The sequence below is a fragment of the Clavelina lepadiformis genome, chromosome 3 (genome assembly GCF_947623445.1).
Source record: "Clavelina lepadiformis chromosome 3, kaClaLepa1.1, whole genome shotgun sequence".
Taxonomy (NCBI): domain Eukaryota; kingdom Metazoa; phylum Chordata; class Ascidiacea; order Aplousobranchia; family Clavelinidae; genus Clavelina; species Clavelina lepadiformis.
Genome location: NC_135242.1, coordinates 23,224,386 through 23,246,093, shown reverse-complemented (window position 1 = coordinate 23,246,093; position 21,708 = coordinate 23,224,386). Strand labels below are relative to the sequence as shown.

Sequence of the window (21,708 nt, the reverse complement as noted above, 5' to 3'; positions counted from 1 at the left end):
GGCTTATATAATTTTTTTTAATACAAAGGGTTTCCTGTTCGCATGAATTTGACATTTCTTACAACTTACCAGGGTTTATCCGACGAATATGTAAACCGCTTTACTGCTTGCGTCCAAAACATACCATTACCATATTTTTAGCCTAACACTTAATAATATAATGTCAAGGGGTGAATAAGATTTCACGTCTCAACGGACAATTTTTTCATCTTCAAATCTCGCAGATTTTTTTCATTTTAAATTTCTCCGTGGAAGGGTTAGGTAATTAGCAGGCTACATCCATCTAGGACTGTTTCGAATTAGTAGGCCTATAAACGTTTCTCGATAGCATCAATGTATACGAGGTCTACTGTTCAAAGTCAAAAGGTAGGCTAACCCTATATCTGTGAACTGATGAACTGATGTGAACCGTCTTTGTCAGACGGAAGGTAAAGTGGACCTACAGGCCTATATCAGGTAGCCTAGGCCTACTGTTAAAAATTAATGGAAACAAATTATCGCTTGAATATTGCTGAAAGTTTTATTGTTGTATGTTGTTTTTGTTGGCGCATCTTTTTAACGACGTGCAATGGTTCTGAAACTGTACAACTAGTCGATGAGAAGGAATTGTTCTGCTCGAATGTCACTCCTGTAGTTCGATATCCAACGGTAGGTGTGTGTGGAAACAAGACGATACTCACAAGTGTCTGGGTGGCAGATTATATAAATGAACGAATTCAATGAAGACGTAGCAACTTCTTTTTGAAGCTAAACCGAAGTTAGGCCAGAATATCCTAAAAACACTTCCGATTGCTACCTTAGGCTGATACGCATTTATATGAACCAGAATGAAACACCAAACCAGCAGAACCAAGTCCGCCGCGGTATAGTCGTATAACCTATTCTATACGTTTGCCTTAACAATCGAAGTGTTTTAATATGGTTTATGTGGAATGTGTTGATTAAGTATTAGTTAGGAAATAAAGCATTTCTATTACACGTTTGGGGTAATATTGTTTGAGTATTCTGCATGCACTTTGTTTTGTATTAAATGGTAAACACAAAGTTCGGTATAGGCCTCCTGGTACCTTTTAGCTCCAGGCTCATCACGGTCTTAATGCTGGTCTGTTGTTAACAATTCGCTGCTAACAGTTCAAAGATCGGACTTTGGAGGAAGCATTAATCACCACCAACCATTGGTTATATTTTAAAATACTCGTTTTTAAAGACTTGGAAGCTATTTTTATTTGCTTGGTAGGTTTGTCGCGATATTACGGAGAAGACGGTAAGTTTTAAAGTTGTTTTTTAAATTGTTTATTCTTTTTACACAAAATTATTTTAATAAAAATGTTTCATAAGCTACAATGGCATTATTATATACATAAATATAATGGCGAAATTTGAGGGAGTTGATCTCCGCCAGGAATACCAACTCCCCACAATCGCAGAACTCATATTCATGTGTGCTGTGCCAAGGTTAATGTTTTTACCGCTTGCACTAAAAGCTAGTTTTCGTAGAGTCTAGTACGAGTTTTTATTACTGCACATTTTTTTAAAAAGTAACCTGTTGTGCTTTTTAACTCGGTTTTCATCATGACGTAGGCTACGTAAAGCAAAATTTTTTAGAAATACTTCCACTGTAACGATTACGTCACGAGTCACGAGTTGTTTTGAGATGTTTGGAATTTAATTTGGAATCCTGTAATTCAGTTGTTTACCAGACTTGAGTTTTCCTTAATGACGTCAGATAAATTTCCTCGATTGAACTAGTGCGCCACATATATATACTGTTGTAATGTTTACGATCTCCCCTTTTTTACCGTTTCACGTGTTACTGAGCGCGATGTAACATTCAGCAAGATTTGCCCAAAGGCAAAAGCCTTTGTGTCTTATAATAAATAAAAATGGGAACTTTATAATTTAGTAATTTGTATAGACAGAATCAAGCAACTAACAGCATAGTCACGCAAATTTGAGAAATGAGAACTCATCCATCGAAGCAGAAGTAAAACAAGTTATCCACCATCTATCGTCCTCGCTCACATTCAAACAATTACCGCCAGCATATGCGGTCTTTATGACAGATGAGTTTCTTGTGTAATACTTCACACAAGTAGTACACAAACGAACTATTTCTTTGTCATACCACTATTCGACGTCAACAGGTTGTTGAAACAGGGCGTTCCTGCGACTACTCGCTAGGTGGCCGTAAAGAGATAAATAACTTTGCCTGTCAATGATATAATCCAGTGGTTTTTAACGTTTTTTTTACATTTATACCAGACCTGACGTACTCAGAATCAAGTTTTCTTACCCACAACCAAGTTTTTAAATTCCTCCACGTTTCTATCCTTGGACAAATTTTCTCCCACAAAGATTTTAATTATTAACTTGGTGCACCAAATACCTCCCGTTGAACTTCACTGAGGTAAGCTGTAAGTTGGCTGAGTATGGTGTATGCCATTCTATCTGTTTAGTCATAGTGTATACCGTTCTGTCTACTGTTTTCAGGCTTCGTATTCGTTGTTTCATGCATCACCAATCATCCACAAGAAAGTATGTTTGAGCGGTATATTTATTGCCGTCTCAGTATTAGAGTGTTGACTAATATGGCCCAAACATTTTTGCTCGAACGTTTAAAAGTCACAAAGATTTTATAGTGGTCTATTCGCTGAAAGCAAAATGAGGTAAACACATGAATCACAATTGATGTATTTCATCGGCATATCATCATTCATGATCGTTTGTTGCTGAGACTCGAAAGATAGAGCGTAGAACCCCTTTTGGTTTAGCGGTTCGCCCAAGCTCACTGGCGCGTAGAAACAGACAGAACTAAGCCATCGAGCACCGATAACTCATTTGACGACTCGAGCGAACTGAACAGACTAAATTAACGATCTTTTCATCACCGACCATGAGGTGATTCAGCCGAACGAAGGGAGAAGCGCATTGTTTCAAAGCACCCGCCGTGTCGATCAACAAACTACATTTCCGCAATCGTCTTTTTAAAATTAACTCTTCATATATAATTTCACTTTGGTCAAGTATGGTATTTACTATTTACAGCATAAGAAAAGACTTTCAGTTTACTTGCTAATGTGATGTCATAATAACTTCCTTTGAAAAAAGATCCGGTTTAACTCGCGACCCGCTATTGCGACATTAAGTGCTTGCCAAAGCGTGGCGTGAGTGTGTGCGCGCGATTGCAAAATCGCTTTCACAACATCCCGGAAGACATCACGTGCCTTTGCGTTACAAATAATGATAGTTAAATCACAAGTGAGTAGCGAAATTTGACACGACGTGATTTTGTGAAACTGATTTCTGTATTTACATCATTTGAAAGGTTTTAAACATGGCATGGGAGGCTTTGATGAGGACCAAAGACTACCATAGACATTTACATACTTTTGAACAATGGACAACACTTATCAACTCGCGAACCCTGTCACGTCGCCGACAAGTCACTGCACCTATAGATAAGGCAAGAAGCCAAAAGTTGGCTGATTTATGTTTCAACAAAACTGGTCCAGTAACAGAACATTGATTTGTTAATAGCAACCACTTGATAAACGGCCACGCCCAGAAGTAAAACAGTCGACATTTTATTTGCCCTGGTTTTCGTGCTGCATTAAACTCTGTAATAAATCACGTTTTATCTTACAAAACATTGTTCGACCAACTATTTACTTGGTTTCAAGCAAACGCAGTACTTTACGTCATAATATCTGTTTCATCACAAAAGCCCAAGGGTGCTGGTAAGTGATGGGCCTGCTGGTAGTATAACCTACCCAGACAAGAATACTAACTTAAGGTACGCCACCGATGTGCCGAATACGCTGTGCTTCAGTTTGATGTTTTGTGGCTCTCATACAATCTACAATCGTGAGAAAGCTATAACTATTACCCAAATGCGAGCAAAACACGATGTCCAACGGCACATCAGTAATGGTGTGTCAGCAACCATTACTGCAGTTGGTGTTTTTTGTACTGCGAGCCAGACGTGAACCCACGCAATGTTTCCATTTCTTGCGTGGTGGCTTACCAAAATAGCACGACCACGGATGTGACGCATGTCCTGGTACGGTATATCTCAGGCGGCACACGTCTATTAGTATTTCCTTTTATGCTGTGATTCATAACGTTTTAAATACTAGGTAGGTATACCGGTAGTTGGACAGCCTAGTTAAAACGTGGTTTACCTATTCACGTCCGCCTATGCAAAATGTAGTCTGTATTTCAGTTTTTGATAAAATAGTACGCAAGACAACTGTAGGGTACTCAACGAATAGGTTTCGTTTAGAGTTAGACGAACGCGTAAGTTAACAGTTACCTAACAAGGCTTGTCTCGACCGAACATCACGTTTCCATATTTGATGGTTGTCGATGCGCATCGCTGCACATACCACAGCGGCTGTATAACGCGTATGAACTCAAATAGCGTCAATGATGCTCGTATAACCGTGTTATTACGTATTCACTTGTGCGAGAGCTGTAAGGACAGACTAGTTTTACCCATGACACAGCGTGTTGCATGGTGTAAATGATGATGACAAAGCTCGAATGGGTTTCCAATCAAGACCGACGCATCGTCATATTACGTAAAGGCTGCCTTCTACGATTTTACTGCCGAGCCCATTTCCAAGTGAGTTCACAATCAATCGATAAGTCGAAGTAATAATTAAGTGTCGCATTTCGCCTTCGAGAGCGTGTTGGGCTGCTTATGACGCCTAGGGACATAGTTACAACGCCGGAGAAATACCACATTGACGCCATTGAGTTGTAGACAACCATATTTAAGGTTTTCTGTAATTTCGTTGTTTATGTACTTGTGAAAATTTATCAATCATTAATATGACTTAAAATGAAACTTTCAGTTTACAGTACATGACGTTTAATATCTTTTTAAGCTTGTATTTGTTCCCCACAGCAATGCATGAATGTGTCTGGCTCGGAAAAAACCAACCTGTTGTACCTTCCACACCACACACAATACCCGGAAAACCCTTCGAGTGCTACCTTAGACATGCTGATATGCACTTTTAAACCATACTAATCATTACACAACCAATGTACCTCAATTCAGCATCCTGACTCAGTTTTGGTAGTCATTCTGTATTGATAATAACGATACATGTTAACTAAGTATGTACAGATTTTTACGGAGCACACAAACTAAAATACATAACTTGTTTATTGCATTATTTCCGATTACATCAAATCCGGTTTTAAGTCAGAAATAGAAGGAAAAGTTCTTTCCAGAATGCTGCTCGTATAATTTGAGAATTTACAAGGTTGGAATGCTAAAATTACATACTGCATGTTGCTAAGGGATAGGTTCAGCAGAAAGGCAGGGTGGTGGTGGTGGTATTTAATCATAAAAGTACGTGAACACTTTGATCTTTTAACTTATTGATGTGCCTCTGAAGGTCCTGAAAATACATTAGTTTCATAAATCAGGTTTAACGACATTCTTGTATTAAAGAACTGTATTGTTACATTCTTATCATATTCCAGTTAAGTTCTATCTTCTTGAGAGTAGTGGTTTATTGCTCAACACTTACCACATACAATAGCAAACATATATACATTATCAATATATTAATTTATCATTCCAAGTAATCACCTTAGTTGTATCCAATTGATGTTAAGTATTCCTTGCCCTTCTCAACGCACTCCACACATTTCTCTAGTTTTACGTCGGCTTCGTCAGAAAACGCGGCTAAAGTGTCTGGGAAAAAAGTATTTAGCTTGTAATGTTATGTTCAGGAGCTTTCTTATTTTTTACAGTTGTGACAACACAGGTAATTCAATCGTGAGCTTGATCATTGAACAGAAAAATCCAAACCTTTGTGAGGTTCAGATGGCATGCAATATCTTAAAAAAGGCAATCCAGGTAATTTTTTTTGCCAAAAAACTTACGGATTTAAAAAGAAAAACACATGTTTAGATTATTACATCTTTTGTCATTTTCTCTATTTTTTCATCAGTTACATTCACACAACGAAAGCTGTTTTTGAAACATTATCATGCGTTGTCTGTTGTTATAACCTTAGAACCAAGTATGGAGCCAAAAAAGAAACTAAAGTTCTATTAAACTGAATTTCGCCAGTTCTAATAAAATACTTTATTACCAACGTGATACATTACTGTTAACTGTATAACACTTATATAGATATAAACTAGCAAAATTAAGTATATTAAGAATCCCAAACAACCAGCCAACACTATGCTTACTAAAGACCGAATAACGTTGCACAAACAAATTACAACCAATCAGCGTGTCTTTGCCGCATGATTTGCACGAGGTAGTAAGGTGTAAAACACACTACCAACACTGTGGCAATTGGCAACTTAGGAAAAATAAACAAGAAATATCACCACATCTATAAAATACTGTAGGTTATTACTTGAAAAAGACAGACCAATTTTTCAAAACACTTACATTGACCAGCATCATAAACTGCACAGGATTTATCGCCCTTCTTGTAGCCATATAATTTGTTGTCTACTTCTCTCAGGAACATAAGTTTTTCACCATTAACTGTAATACTGGCGGTCGGTGCGCTTCTTTGTGAAGAAAAGTCATCCTGTCAATATAAATGCAACAAATGTTTGCAAAGCAATTTCAATACACATGATCAGAAAGCGGAAGCAATAGCTGGACTTACAGTGCTAGGTACTTTCTGGCTATCGCCTTTATGTGATTCACCCCATTGGCCACCTTGAGGACCTGATAAAGCAACAGCAGGAACTCCTTTCAAATTCCTTATGTAATCGCAGTGCGAACTCCAAGACATTTTTGTTTTGTTTTCGATATTAACTGTTACACAAAACCTGAAACCCTTAAATGAGCATAAAATAAAAAGTATTTACCAAGATTGTTTTCACAAGCAATTTAGTTTTATAGGTTTTAGTATTAGGAGACTTGTAACAGTGTCAAACTAAAACCATCCTTAGGGACAAGATATCAAGCTGCCAATATAAAAAAATCAAGTGAACTTTGAGTTAAACAAAAGTTCCAACCTCCTTACGTGCTTTGTCACAAAATAAAAGTGAAAGGAAAGAAAAAAAGCAATGAAACAATGCTACATCAACAATATGATGTCATAATGCATAGGATTATGTTATTTTGATTATGTTTAGATTATAAAATATTGCATGTAAGCTAAGAATCCTTGAATCATTTTTCATCAGTTGCCCCATATTCTTAGATTTTCAAGAGCACCTGCATGACATCACCTGACCATTACCATTAGCACAATGACGTATGATAGTTTTAAGTGCACTGATTTAAAATGAAAATTTACAATTTGATTATAATATATTGCCAGCATCGCAGGATACATTGTAGTGATAAACTCAAAACGGCACAGCAGTAGGACAAGCCAAACATGCCATATATACCCAAGTATAGGTTGAAATTTTTGCAACTAATATTCACCTTAAAAAGCAGGGGTCGACCTATACACGGGACAAGCTCGAGTAAAACCTCCAAGTCCAGCTGACAGCACAATGACTGACGCATACAAAGCATGGAAAGCTCATTAACAATTTTTTCTGTTGCGTTAAACTCTCGGGCAGAGGCAGAATTTTTAAATCTTTCAGCAAATTCAACAAAGGTTAGTTTAAACTTTGCCGTGAACATATTGCGTTTACTGGCCATTTTGTATAAATAGTGTTATAACAACTCACACACCTGCGACTTGCACGAGACAAATATGACGTGAGTTCTTTGTAGGCTGGTCTATAAGTGCTGCTGAAGTTTACAGTTATGCAATTGCTACGCAAGTACTGGCATGCTAGGTTAAAGAGTTCATCATGAAGACAGCTTTGAAATGAAGACCAAGAGCGGGGGACGGTAAGTTACTGGGGTACAGTCAGTTAAATGTTCATAATTTGGGCGATTATTTTTTGACTTGTCAGTCAAAAATTGGTCAAATTTATGGCGGTAGGTCAAAAATTGCCAAAATTGCTTACAAACTGCATTGTCGTGGTGTCGTAGAGGTTGCACTGTCAGTGAACTTTTCATTTATACCTTGTAGTCTACTTTATACTGATTGTAAATGGCCCATTGTCTACTTATCGTAAATCATACACCGTTAAGTGAAATAATTAGGTTGATATGGTGTGATGCTCAATACACCTCAAAACAGGAAAATTTTTAGTAGGTCCTAAGTCATTTTGCGGCAGCTGTAGGCTAGGTGCAGCTTTTGCTTTAGATACTTCATGTATCTTTAGTTTAGACAAATGTATTGAGCAGTTTTTGTTGTGTCTTAGCTGCAGTTTTTTTGGCAGTGATTCGTAATTAGCTCATTTCCCTTTTCGGAATAGGCTTTGTCTGTGTTCAGATTTTTGCCCTTCTGTTAGATTACAATAAATTTTTAATTTTTGTACAATAATGCGTAATTTAACTACTTAAGTTCTTCATACGTCAAAATTTGTCAAAAAAAAGTTTTTAATGTAAAAAGTTTCAATTTTTAGGTCAAAAAATAATCGCCCTATTTATGATACATAAATTTTAGTTAACATCACGGTTTGCTGATGCCAATACTCAGGCGAACCACGGAATGGTAGGGTGGGAAATAAGTTAACCGACTTATACATGAAAAAAAAAAATATCTCAGATTTTCAGCGAAAGAGTAAAGGTCAGTTTATACTCGAGTATATACGGTATTCGTTTAGCAAACTACTGAAAGGGACTTCTGCAACAGCAAAGCTATTTATGTGGGCAAGAAATTTGTTTAATCATTAAGAAACAGTATTAAATGTGCTATTTAAACCTTTTTCATAATATATATACATATATAACTTGGTCTTTAGTCTCGTTCTGTAATTTCTCTCCATTCATGCGATAATCGTTTTGTTAACTCTTGCCCAAGGTTAAAGGGCTTTGCTAATGCTCAATACTTTTTAGCAAGGCATTTCTCTTGCACACCATGAACATAATATTATCAAATAGCTGTTGTAGTCATAATCAGACGTTTGCATTGAAACTTATCACAGCCCATTTCTTTTGTTGAGTTTTGCGCCATGTTTGTTGTATATTAACACTACAAGGAAGAAAAGTTTACCGAGTTGGCCAAGTTTTTATGAACGTACCTGTCCACTGGCGACTGGATTGAGTCAACTTTAAAGTTAATAATTCACAAAAGTATTCGCAAATTGAGCGTCCATGCATAATACATTTATGCATTAATCTCATAAAAAGGTGACACTAATCTACGAACATACACCACATGCTAGTTTTCAATGTGAGCAGTCATAACATTTTTTAAAAATTTTAAATGTATCAAAAAGTATTTCCCACAAACGTAAACTCACATTTATTCTAACTAAATCATTCCTAAAATAACAATCCCTAACTTACCAATTTTTAAGGATTAGTGTTAAAACTTGTGCAGATTATTGTAACTACCAAGTCATTTACTACTGGCTTGAGTCAATTGAATGCATTTGACCTAAGAATTTCCATGGCATCAAGTTGATTATCACAACATTATAGGCTAGTGTCTCCAAATTTGTGTGGTTGATTGTTTTTCGTAGAAGTTTAATTCCTTTGGCAAAAACTTTTGATTTTAAAAAAACTTTAAAATTTAAATTAAAAAAAAAAATTAATAAAACAAATCATGATCAACTTTTTACAACAAAAACTAGTCAAAGAGTTAACCCATAACAAATTATGCTTATGGTTGCAATTGCGTGGTTACTTGCCTAAACTATTCAATGCGCTTAAAAAAGGCAAAAACCAAAGTGATGCGAATAGCACCAAAACCGAGCAACTATCAGTACAAAGCCCAGATTACAAACGTATAACAAAAGTATTAAAGTAAAACCATGAGTACAAAGCCCAGATTACAAACGTATAACAAAAGTATTAAAGTAAAACCATCAGTACAAAACCCAGATTACCAACGTATAACCTTAAAAGACGACCTGCTGTCAAAGCGTGTCATTCTCATTTAACAGAATCATTCTAGAAAAAACCAAATCGGATGGTCGGCCACTCCCAAGAAGAAAAAATCTACAAGGAAATGTCGACGGGCTTAATCAAGCGTCTCCAGAATTAACCAATCACATCAAAGCGTTTGTATGACGTAGGTAATCAATTATACTAGTAAGATGTTAATGTAGTTTTATTTTATTTGATGTGTCCTAAAATTATGGTAATATATGTTTTTCAAAACCATTTTGTTACTGCATGCTCGCATAAGATTAACACCACAAAGGAAAAAACTTAAAAAGTTTCCACATGCGTTTCGTTCCGGTCTCTGGTTTTGGCAAATTATTACAAGACACGTCCAATACGTTCTCAAGTTAGCTCAGCACAGCAAAAAAAGTTTGCAACAGACTGATGAAGAAATATGCATCATGACCTAACTAACGTATGGGTGTCAACTGTTAAGCATTCAAACATAAGACAAGGTGGTCTAAATCCGGCCCGGTAAAAGGTTTTGTAAAACTTGTGACAGTACTGAAAAACTATTTGTTTTAGTTTGTCACTGCTATCCAATTATATTTTTTCCAGCATTTGTAATCACGCACAAGCTGACTGTGTAGCCTACATCTAAACCAAAACAAGCAAAATGAAGGATGGTAGTAATTATTTCAGTATGGAAAGATTGGTGCAGTTAAATATGTTAATAACTTAATTGAAAGGAACAACTAGGTCGTAACTATATTGACGCATTGCCTCGAAAGATTGTCTGAAATTGAGGTATAAAACATCTTTAAGTTCCAAACCTGATTTTACCTTAAATGAAGTAGGCCTTTGATGAAATTAATATGAGCGTTCATAAATTATACAGTTCCTGAATCATGACGCCTAAAAATAATGCCAAAGCGTCATCAAGTGGCCAACCTTTCATCATCACGTTTTTTATTCATTTATTCATTTTATTTTTTTGTCTTCAATGTGGGGAACGAAAAAATTGTGCTGACGCAGATGGTCGCGAACACATTAGTAGCTGTTGGCAATAACTTCCACAAATTCGACGGGCAAATGTGGCAAATGCCTCGAGGGTAAAAACGAGCATTACGGACCATAACGAGAATGTAAAAAAGTTATTAGCGTCAGCACGGCCACCAAACCCAAACTACAAAACCCATAATTTAAACACATTTAATATAAAACAGAAGTTAGGCTGATAGTTTGTCAGGACATAAGCGTTGTGTCACCGTCAAGATGGAACCGACCTGTGTGTATGATGGAAGAAGAAAAACCTCACTAATATGAACTTCATCCACGAGAACAGAGTCCCGTTCAGGTGGCCTGTGCACACGGTAAGAACCTTTTACACAGGTCGGTTACGAGTGAAGTGAAAGAAGGACAGATACGTCACTCATGTCCAGCCAGATGGTTTGATTAATTTGTTTGCATATACATACATCGACAGTGATGTAAGTGTCAGGAAAAGATAAACATATCTGTTGCCCGGTTGGATCTTGGAGCAAACGATTTTGAAAATCCATTTTTCATGGTTGGGTCTTCTTTGCCAGGGTGTGAATAAGTCATTTTTTACAACCCAGAGTCTTTCTGTTTGTGTTCTGAAAAACAATATTTACAACGCAGGCTTTAGTTTTACAACAGTGGATATTTAGACAATAATCGACATAAAAAAGATAAATGTAGAGTGGCATATAGTGCAAGAGAGAGAGAGCAATAATACTAATTTTGATAGAAAGTACAAACGAGGTAGTGTGGGTGTGTATGTAAGCTATGGTGTGTGGGTATTTCCTGAGAGCCTCGTCATCGTTCTCAACTTCGCTACAGAAACGAAATCCCGGTCCTAGCAATGTTGTTTTCTTTGATGGAGTGTTGTGTTAACCATCTTCCTGCACATAATACAGCATGACCTCAAAGTTCCGTTGTGTGCATATTAATGTGAGAACTAACATTGGCATCTATTTTTTCTTTAAGTGTGTTGATAGGTATGAAGTTATTAAGTTATTAACAAAGTGTTTTCGTTGTTAGCGTTTAGTTTTGTTTTAACTTAACATGTTTGGGTTTAGTGGCCATGCTAACCTTCCATCGTTGCAGCATCACTGTAATTTACACAATGCATGATTTAAGGCTTTAAGCCCTTAAAGCTTTGCCGCTTTTTCCCGTTCGTGAATATTTTGTGATCGAAATTGTTTGACCAGTCTACAACGAAGTTACCACCATACCTTTTTTTTTCACAGTCAATGGCGAAAAATAAATATTACGAGTAATTATTAGTCGAATATTTATATATAACCTCTCTCTATATATATCTTATACAAATATAGGTTACAGTTTGTTCACTCTTTGTTTGAATACGTCCAGTTTGCTAACGCCCTGTTTAACTATTTATTTAATTTTTCCCGTTTGAAAAATTAATTTTTATAAATTCTGGAACTGGAACTTTATTGCCCTACCAGTTTATTAGTTGGTCTATCATGTTATCTCTTTCCGATTTTACATTTTATTTTTTCAAGTATTCTAGCTTATCAAATTCTGCATTGATGTTTTACTGCATTCCGTAATTTTTGCCTGAAGTCATTAAATTTAATAACTTTTGGTTTGGTGGTAATGGATTAATAGTGATGATATAATGAATAGTAATAGTAAATGTATAGTGAATAGCAATAATAGTATAGATTAATCTATTTTCCAGCGATTTTAAACCTTTTTATTTTCAGTTTGGTAAGTTTACTTTTAAATATTTTCAATTTTTTGTTTTCCTATTTGGAAAAGTCTTTTTTATATTTAAATGTGAACTTGAATTTTACTCGTGCTCTCCTTATCAAATCACAATAACAAACATAGACATCTCACACGATTCGCTTTGGTGTAGGATTTCGCGGGAAAGGAGCTGACACTTTGATATATCAGGATCCTTAGGTTGTACGATATAATTTGTCTAGGTACCGTTGGTCAGTCATGCTGGCATATATTCCGATTTAGCCTAGCTTTTGCTGGGATTGGCGATTTTTGATATTCCAAAAGAACTAAGTTGAATTTTTTTTTAACGTGAAGTTGTTGCATAATTTTTTGTTTTTACTCCCTCTATTATAGGCTAGCCTACTCATACACCCAGTATTGGATGTAGGCCTAAGTCTTTTGTGCACCGGACTGCATAATTTTCAAAGACTGGTATGTTCCGGTAGGCAACAAAAAATATGCGCCGGTATGCGCGAATGAGCACCAGATGTCCGTGTTTGGGAATTACTTTGCTTACAAAATATGCTTTTTGACCCATTTTGTACATGGACGTTGTGCACCGGACATGCCCGTTAACATGCCGCATATAAATCAATGATAACTTAATCGCCTATCTTTAACTATGGTCTGTGTGACCTACTTTAGATAAAGTTGTCACTCTCATTTAGAAAAACTAGTTGTTTGTACTCAAATTTATAATATAGCCTATATACCAGTGCTCTTCAACAGGGGTTCCGTGAGTTTTCAGGGTTCCGCGATGGTTCCTCGTTTATTTAGGGAAATTGATTTCTTGCTTCAGCATTTTGATGCGTCATTCCGATTTTTTTCAGATCACTGTACCGCATTCATACTCCAAGTAGGCCAGGGTGTTAAACAAGAAGTTGAGTGCAGTCAACAACCCAATAAAACATTGATATATTTGTTACGTCACTTGCTGTTAACAAGAACGTTATTGTTGCATCACAGTCATAGGATGTTGCTGATGTACAGATCACAAAAGTACAAGCAGACTGAGTAGAGAGTACAGACTTGTGTAATAACGAAATATTTTATTTTCTGGCCAAGCAATTTGTAATTTCTAAACTTTTGTTAGTGGGGTTCCGTGACAAACGCGAAAGTACATGAGGGGTTCCGCGTTGACAAAAAGGTTGAAGAGCACTGCAATATACAAAGAATGGAGGTTTTTGTACGCCCTATCCGGACTGCAGAGTATGGCCGTACTCATAGAAACACACCCAAGCCAAAATTTGATTCTTTCATGTGCACGCGATCTCACTGAACTTTGTGTTTTTACCCACGTGAGCACTCGTCAAACTACCAGACTTCCAGTCAGGTCTGTTGGCAAAAATGTGAAAATTCTGTTTCTAAACTAGCTTTCAATAATTTCTTGATAAAATTGTCGTGGGAATAAACCCCTGTTCTTGGCATGTTAGGTTGTCGTTCTAGTCACAGTATCTCATCACATGTATTGTAGCAATTGATGTTTTAAGGTAAAACGAATTCCCCAAAGAATTTTTTAAATTTTGTTATGAATTATGGTTACAAAGGTTAAAACTCACAGAGAAAAATGATTGATGAACAGACAAGAAAACCAGAATACTTTAGATCAGTGGTTCTCAACCTTCTGATCTTGGCGGACCCCTTTTGCTGCTGTCAAAGCAGTGGCGGACCCCTGAAGTTTAAGCAAACTAAGGGTTCTGAGACTGCACTTAAATGTTTCTTTGCTTAGTTTTACTTAATAGTCTTGGTGCACAACTGCGCTATTCATTCAAAATAACATCAAACTATGCGGATATTTTTACTTAAAATCACTGTATCCAGCTGTCTTCTCGTATAATCCGCAATCTAGTGCATCACAATAGGCCTTCCCTGCGGGTGATAAATCTCAATAAGCTTTTGTATTGTCCCATCACAATAGGCAATTAAGCAAATGTTCAAGCCTATTTCAAAAAGCAATGATAAACAGCAAAAATTTTTTAAAATCTCGTACTTTATGTTGCAAATTTCGAAGTTCTCACGGACCAACTGAAAACGTTTCGCGGACCCCCAGGGGTCCGCAGACCACCGGTTGAGAACCACTGCTTTAGATGATATTTATTTATGTATTACTTGTGCTATGTTTGTTCTGTGCGATTGACCCTATGCAAATATGTGTGGAATGAATGTTAAACTAAGCGCTATTTTGAAAACAAAGATTCGTTAGTTGGCACCGCAGTTCATTTGCAGAATAAACACTGGGACCAAGAAATTAGCACTCATTTTGCTTACAGACATTTTGAAATCTGTTAAACTCATTACATTGATGATTATTTATTTATCAATGTTACTATTACATCAGACATCGATAATAATGATTTAAGTTTGGCTTACGTCAAAATGCCTCAATCACGTAAATCTAGCTCGAATGATTGAAAAATTTGAATACTGTGGCAATTTCAGAAACTAAATGTGTAACTATAAATTTTCTTTGATATTGCAACATGGAAAATCTTGACACTTATTTGGCTACTGTCGATGAACTTGTGGACGATGAAAACAAGATTGTAAGTTGACGTGTATGAAATCAGGACTTTGGAGCGTGAATAAAAATGAAATATCTCCAGCTCCGGAGCTCTTCACACCACAGCTCCGGCTCCATTTCCGTACTTTCTTGAATAGTATACAATTTGATTAATAGTCGCCCTCGATAGGTAATTATCCCAAATTTAAAGTCTTTCGAAATAGCAGACGCATTTTTTAACCTTAAAAAAGATGGCACCAAAGAGCCAACATTTATCAATTTTGTGATGGGTTGCTGTTAAATTATGTGAAATCAGCCAATAGCAACAATAATAATAACAATAGCATCTCATGAAATTAATTGAAGCTGGAGCTGTCCATCCAACAACTGGCTCCAGCTCCACCTGAATTTCACATACAGCTCCAGCTCCTTTTGAAAATGCGAAACTCCAGCTCCAAAGCTCTGTTTGAAATATGCTTTTGAAATATGGTTCATTTATACAGCTTTTAATTTGTATGATGTAATATCTATATGTATTATTGTGTGTGCTCTCTTTATGACAGGTTACATACAAATCGCTGAGTCATCATCTTGCACTTCCTGCTGATCAAGCAAAAGAGTGAGTTTGCACATTTTCTGTTTCTAAAATGTTTGTTGTGTAACAGTTACTATAGTGGTTCCACTTATTTCATTCTGTGATGTCACAGTGTAATTGATTGACAAAAGAAAAAAGTGATTAATACTACTTTTTTGCTATGAGTGAATTCAAACCACACAACATAAATGCTGAATTACTTGTGATCAGACTGGTGTTCTCAAGTTGTGCAGGCGTTTAAGTGTTTATTGGAAGCATAATTAAGGTTTTTGTAGTTTTAATTTTATCTTTAATGGTGTTGGTGTTGACATCCATCCAGCAGTAGCGGCGGACCAAGGTCTGTCGTAAGCTCATATACTTGGCGTGTATCAAAACTAGTCTTAGCTGAGTGTAGTAGGGAACGGTATATTGTTGTGTTTTTAAATCTGAATATACTGTGATTTACAACACATTACACATAGTTATTTTATAGAGTGCTAGAGTTCTACGTTCAGAGCTGTGGAGCCGGCAAAATTTCAGTTATCTATTCTCTAACAGGTTGAGTTTTTGAATGAAAAATAACATACAACATAACCAATAACCTTACATGTAAACGTTGCTGATTGAACTAAAATCACTCAATTGTACTTTCTATCATGATCCTCTTTCAAACAGGGCGTTCTCACAAAGGTGTGTCAGTGTCCATTGTTAGAGATACTGAACTGGAACAAAAGAAATCGTCCCTCAAGTTGGTTTTGAGTTGTTTCCCATACAGTGTCCAGAAAGCTAAAATGAGAGACGCCGCTCCTCTCTACGCAAGTGATTACGACATGACCAAGGCAGGACTTTACCAATGTGGAAAGTAAAATATACACAAGGCTTGTAGTTCCCTTTCCATTGTTGTTGATGTATTCCGTGCTTGAGTGTATATTGCATGCTAGCAGCTAGTTTTATATATTTCTGTTTCTATAATTTTTCTAAAATTGTAGTTTTAGTTCAGTCCGTTTTAATGGAGCCAAAAAGCTTTCGGATGATGAAATTCTGAAGAAATTGAAATCTTCCGCATTTCATAGCGGTTTGATTTCGTTCGATCCAGAAAAAACTTTGTCATCTAAAAAGCTCAGCAATAAGTATGAAGAAATATGTAATTTTCATTATGTTTCACATAATTTACTTCTTTAAGAGTTAGCTCACAGCATTCTGTAATGTTTTGCTTTTCAGTTTAATGAGTTCATTAGTTAATGTTTCAGTCAATGTGTCCAGCTTTTGAACATTTCGAATTTTGCAGGTCGCCTCCGGCCAACAAGATTCCTTCTCTTTTTGCTTCTAAAGTAAAAACAAAAGGTATTATTTGGATTTTGTCGGCGTAATTGTGTGAATAACTCGCATTTCTAAGAATGTAATTTCTTTTTTTTTCTAGACTCTCCAGAATCAAAAAAGCTAGGAGCAGGTAGATAAAAAATATCTTAGTTATGAGAACTTCTGTATAGTTTATATTTTTACGACATTTAATTTGGAGGGAGATATACTTTGCTTTGCCATACCACTTACTTGCAATCAGAACAGCTGGTACAGAAATAGACATATTTGTTTGAATATGTAAGATAATCCTCTGTACAGAGAAATATGTCTATTTCTGCACTTGTTTTGCAAATTTCATTATTTTGTTGTTTCACAAGGTTTGTATTTAAAGACAATTGAAATACTTCTAGGTGAAAATTTGCCAGAAAATTCTACATCTGACAAACACAAGCAAGATGTCTCCAAGAAATCAGCTGAGACGATTTCGAACAAAGGTAGCCCATGCCGTTACAAATCTCTGTTTGTGCACATGAAGTTCTGCGTTTGAGACAATTAGGTTTTTATAGAACTTCTAAAGAATCTTTTAGTGATTAATCTAGATGGTAATTATTTTGTAGAAACAAATCACAAGAAAATCTTTGATAAAAAAACAAAGCCGACCAATAGAAAAGCGGCAGGGATGGACGCATTTATGACGAAAGGTTGGTGAGACTAAAATACAAAGCTTTATACTTAAGTGCTTCATAAATGACGTTGGTATATGTGGAGTCAGTCTTTGGAGTTTGGTAGAGATCAAGCTGCACATGTTTTTGTTGGATGTTTGTTTTTAAATTTTGGTGAGTGCATCCATTGAACTTAATTAAACTTCCTTGAAAACATCTTTCTAAGCTTGCTTGCTCGAAAAATGTTTAGGAACCCCTGTTTTCTGGTAATTATCATCACCTGTACAGGCAAGCAAGATTTATTTAAGAACGAAAATCCCACCACTGCAAACACTGAAGTGACATCAGTGATTGGCACTAGTCCCGAGCAACCAGAACCCACATCACCGGAGAACAAAAGGGAAATTCAAGAATGTTTGGATGCAATGGAAGTGGACGAAGTGAGATGGTTTCTCTTTTTCAACATAATTTAACTAGTATTTATCTGCTGAGCAAATAGCTAATTTGGGTTTGGTGACACTTAATCACGCGACACTTAATCACGCGACACATAATCACTAGGACATTTAATCACGCGACGCTTAATCACGCGACACATAATCACTAGGACATTTAATCACGCGACACATAATCACTAGGACATTTAATCACGCGACATTTAATCACACATTTACAGTATCGGCTACCGATAACTAGGTAACAATGTCATGCATGGGAAATGTAAGCAACTGCACGAAGATAAACTAAAATCTCGCTTGACAGATAACGGTCAACTGTGTTTTGCACACACAGTTTCAGTGCCTTGTACCGCATTGGAATAGAAGGTTGAGTACCAGCAATTCCTTGCAGAAACGTTGCACGTTGCATTTGAATGTCTTTTTCAATTCCCTGTATGAAAGTCCGCAATGTCGGGTGGTGGCATTGAAAAAGCACTTGGAGACCAAAATGCCAACCTTCGACTGCATTTGTGGTTCTTGCAATGCAACCTGCCCCGGCTTCGTAATGATTCCAACTTTCGATTGGAAAGATGGCTGAGCCGTAATTTTCACCACGTCCCGGACGTCGTCTGCATTTCATTTCACATTTCATGCCAATTTCATTAACTTTGCGCAGGACGCTTTGCGTTAGGTGAAAATAACAACTCCTAACATTTGCTGTAAGAAATGCTGTGCGGAAAGCACTTACTGCGGCAGTCTCAAAATCGAGCAAAACGCATGCCGGTGCAGCAGTGGGGATCATTGTTTTAATTGCATCAAGGATGCGATCGTACGTTGCTCGCGTTTGTGTTTGTGCTCGCAAGTGATTATGTGTCGCGTGATTAAGTATCCAAGTCGCGTGATTAAATGTCCTAGTGATTATGTGTCGCGTGATTATGTGTCGCGTGATTAAGTGTCGCGTGATTAAGTGTCCTAGTGATTATGTGTCGGTGATTAAGTGTCGCGTGATTAAGTGTCGCGTGATTAAGTGTCGGTACACCGCTAATTTGTGCTTTCTGCATATTGCATTGATTTTGATACATCCACTTAGGCTTTGTCTTACACCTTATAATGACATGAAAAGTATTCTCATATGTGTCTTATACATTTATACGTTACACTTCTTTAACTTGGAAATTTTGTTCTCATCGAAGCATTGTATACTTTGTTTATTACTATTGAACAGAAATGTTCTAAATTATTCAGAATTTTGTCGAAGAATCCGATAAGGTCTTAAAGAATGTTAAGAAGGCAAAGATAACGCCCCCCAAAAAGAGGTTTGCAGAACTTCATTGCTTTTAAATGTATTGTTATGTTCAGCCAATTACCAGTCTTTAATAACTGAATACGTAAACTTCTAGTATTACAAGTTTTGTTGAATTTTGGTGATAATTTTTCCAGTAGACCGGCAAATAAAAAGAAATCAAGAGGAAATTCTGGTGAACTTCCCGCCAAGAAACGAAGAAGAATTGTCCCAGAGGTTAATTGATTTATATTTGTTGTTTAATCGCAGTTCTTTAAAATTGGAATTTAACCCACAGCTGGTATCTGAATCATACCGTTATGTCTTTAGGAGCTATCCTCCTCCAGCGAATCGGAAGAAGAAAATTTTGATGAGATCGATGTCATCCCTCCTTCCCCTGAGCCTGCACCTCCGATGAACAAAGCTGCAGCTCTTAATCCGAGAAGGAAAAGGTTCGAAAAGTCAAGTGTTTTATCACCAGAAGTTTTTGACTGATTGATGAAGGAAAACACCTAAAACTCAATTTAAAAAATCTGTTTTAGCTTTTACGGCAGTAATACAGTGTTCTATTCGTAAACACAAGTCCACACTGTAACAGTCATCCATTTCTCACGATTATGCATATCCCATTAGGCACAAGTAGTTTGACTAAACTGGTTGTTAGGACACTTTTTTCATCTGAATCAATACCGAGGTCATGTCCGATCGTTTTCGATTAATTCACGGCCTTCGTTTTGTGTTGCTTTGAAATTCTTGCACATTTTTGTGGCTCACACAGCTTCAACTCGCTTTGTTTCAGAGTTTTAAAGTCGAAGACTTACATGGACGATGACGGCGCGATGGTGACTAAGAAAGAGTACCAAGATGTTTCATGCTCGAGTGAGGACGATAGTGATGTCACAAAGAAAGCTAAGGAAAACAAAACTCCACCTGACGCAAAAAAGAAACCAATTTTTGATATGAAGCCGGTAGCAAAAAGCAAACAAACTTCTTTGATGGGATTTTTTGCAAAAAAGAGCTGAACGCTCGGGGGCAGCAAAAACACATTGAAATTACATTAACTTGCAGTGTCGAACGGTGTTAAGCGGTTTATTACCATGAAAGTTTTTGTGGCATTTAAGATCGTTTGCGGCCGTGCGTTTGTTCCGGTATGCAATTGTGCCTGTTTTTGTGACCCCGTAAATTAAATTGTGGGTTCATTGTCCTGTTGTAAAATTGTCATTCCTGCTTTTAACGTGCAGCGCCATCTGGTGTAAAAGCAGGTCATCCGTTAAAGATGCGTTTGCACAAAAGTGAAAGACTATTAAAGCTTAAACCGTCACGCTGATAGGGGTGCGCTAGGAATTGGCGGCAAACAGTGTTTCTATTAAAAAATACTTCAATTGATTTTGGGATACGATCTTGTTATCGCAGATAACCAAATTTAGAATCCAGTAAAAACATTGACAATATTAAACTTTATGTGCTACGTGAAAGAAATTTCATTGGTTTGATTAAACTGCTGTGCGGTTATTCGTGGCATATGACTCGTTCAACTCATATTTACTTAACAACTAGCGTTACTGGTACATAAATTTATTTGCATAGTGAACAGAAATAAATGATATACTGCACAATACTACCATAACAGTTTTGAAAAAATGTTGTGATTTTATTGAATAAACAGGAAATCAAAAATAAACCAGGAAAGTAGAAACATACACCGGGAATTAAAAACTGAATATAAAACTGGGAGTAAAGCAATTGATGACATAATTTACGCGTACGTTTTTAAACCGGATCAATCAACAAGAAAAACCTGATAATTTCTAGACTATATTCCTATGTTATAAAATTATGTATTTTCTAATGGAAACACTGTTTACCGTCGCTGTCTATTACCTTCTTCAGCGTCCCCATTGGCAGGTTAAAAATTCTACGTTTGAACTGCTGTTTCAATGAAAGGTGTTTAAAAACGGTTTCGGGCGTTTTAAAGGTTTTCGGGCGGCTTTATACCTACAACTGTTACAGCCTCGGAAACAATCGTTCACAAAAAGAAAAATCATCGTACTCCATTAAATTGTGCTTTCAAAAGGTGACGTGTTTGCACTTAAAGTCGTAAACTCCTTTGTTGCATCTTACCCACAAGCTTTCCGAAATACACGACTGTTATTTTTCACGTCAGCCACCAAAAGAGAGACGCGTCTCGCCGTATTGTTGGCAATTCTGATATAAGTTAACTTGTTCAGAGCAAAGTGTAATGTGGCTGGGGTCTGTTTGTAGGAGTGTGTAGTGCGTTTAGTCTATT

General features: G+C 36.6%; 2 protein-coding genes across 3 annotated transcripts; one reads left to right on the top strand and one right to left on the bottom strand.

Moving 5' to 3' along the window:
• Positions 1-5,155: 5,155 nt before the first annotated feature.
• Positions 5,156-6,844, bottom strand: LOC143448994 (uncharacterized). The gene is made up of 4 exons (XM_076948999.1): positions 6,651-6,844; positions 6,425-6,569; positions 5,606-5,710; positions 5,156-5,411 (listed from the first exon to the last, which is right to left on the bottom strand). The coding sequence occupies exons 1-3, from the start codon at positions 6,777-6,779 to the stop codon at positions 5,607-5,609; spliced, it is 378 nt and encodes a 125-aa protein (XP_076805114.1). The 5' UTR covers positions 6,780-6,844; the 3' UTR covers positions 5,156-5,411; position 5,606.
• A 7,996-nt stretch (positions 6,845-14,840) lies between these two features.
• On the top strand, positions 14,841-20,724 carry LOC143449114 (DNA polymerase delta subunit 3-like). 2 transcript variants are annotated; one of them, XM_076949190.1, is made up of 14 exons: positions 14,841-15,207; positions 15,728-15,783; positions 16,232-16,296; positions 16,414-16,600; positions 16,728-16,868; positions 17,027-17,082; positions 17,159-17,188; positions 17,451-17,534; positions 17,658-17,741; positions 17,991-18,142; positions 19,385-19,455; positions 19,583-19,658; positions 19,752-19,873; positions 20,221-20,724. In XM_076949190.1, the coding sequence occupies exons 1-14, from the start codon at positions 15,145-15,147 to the stop codon at positions 20,441-20,443; spliced, it is 1,410 nt and encodes a 469-aa protein (XP_076805305.1). In that variant the 5' UTR covers positions 14,841-15,144; the 3' UTR covers positions 20,444-20,724. The 2 variants fall into 2 exon arrangements, with proteins under 2 accessions (XP_076805305.1, XP_076805304.1); XM_076949189.1 differs by having other exon boundaries at positions 14,847-15,207; positions 19,580-19,658.
• Positions 20,725-21,708: the final 984 nt, after the last annotated feature.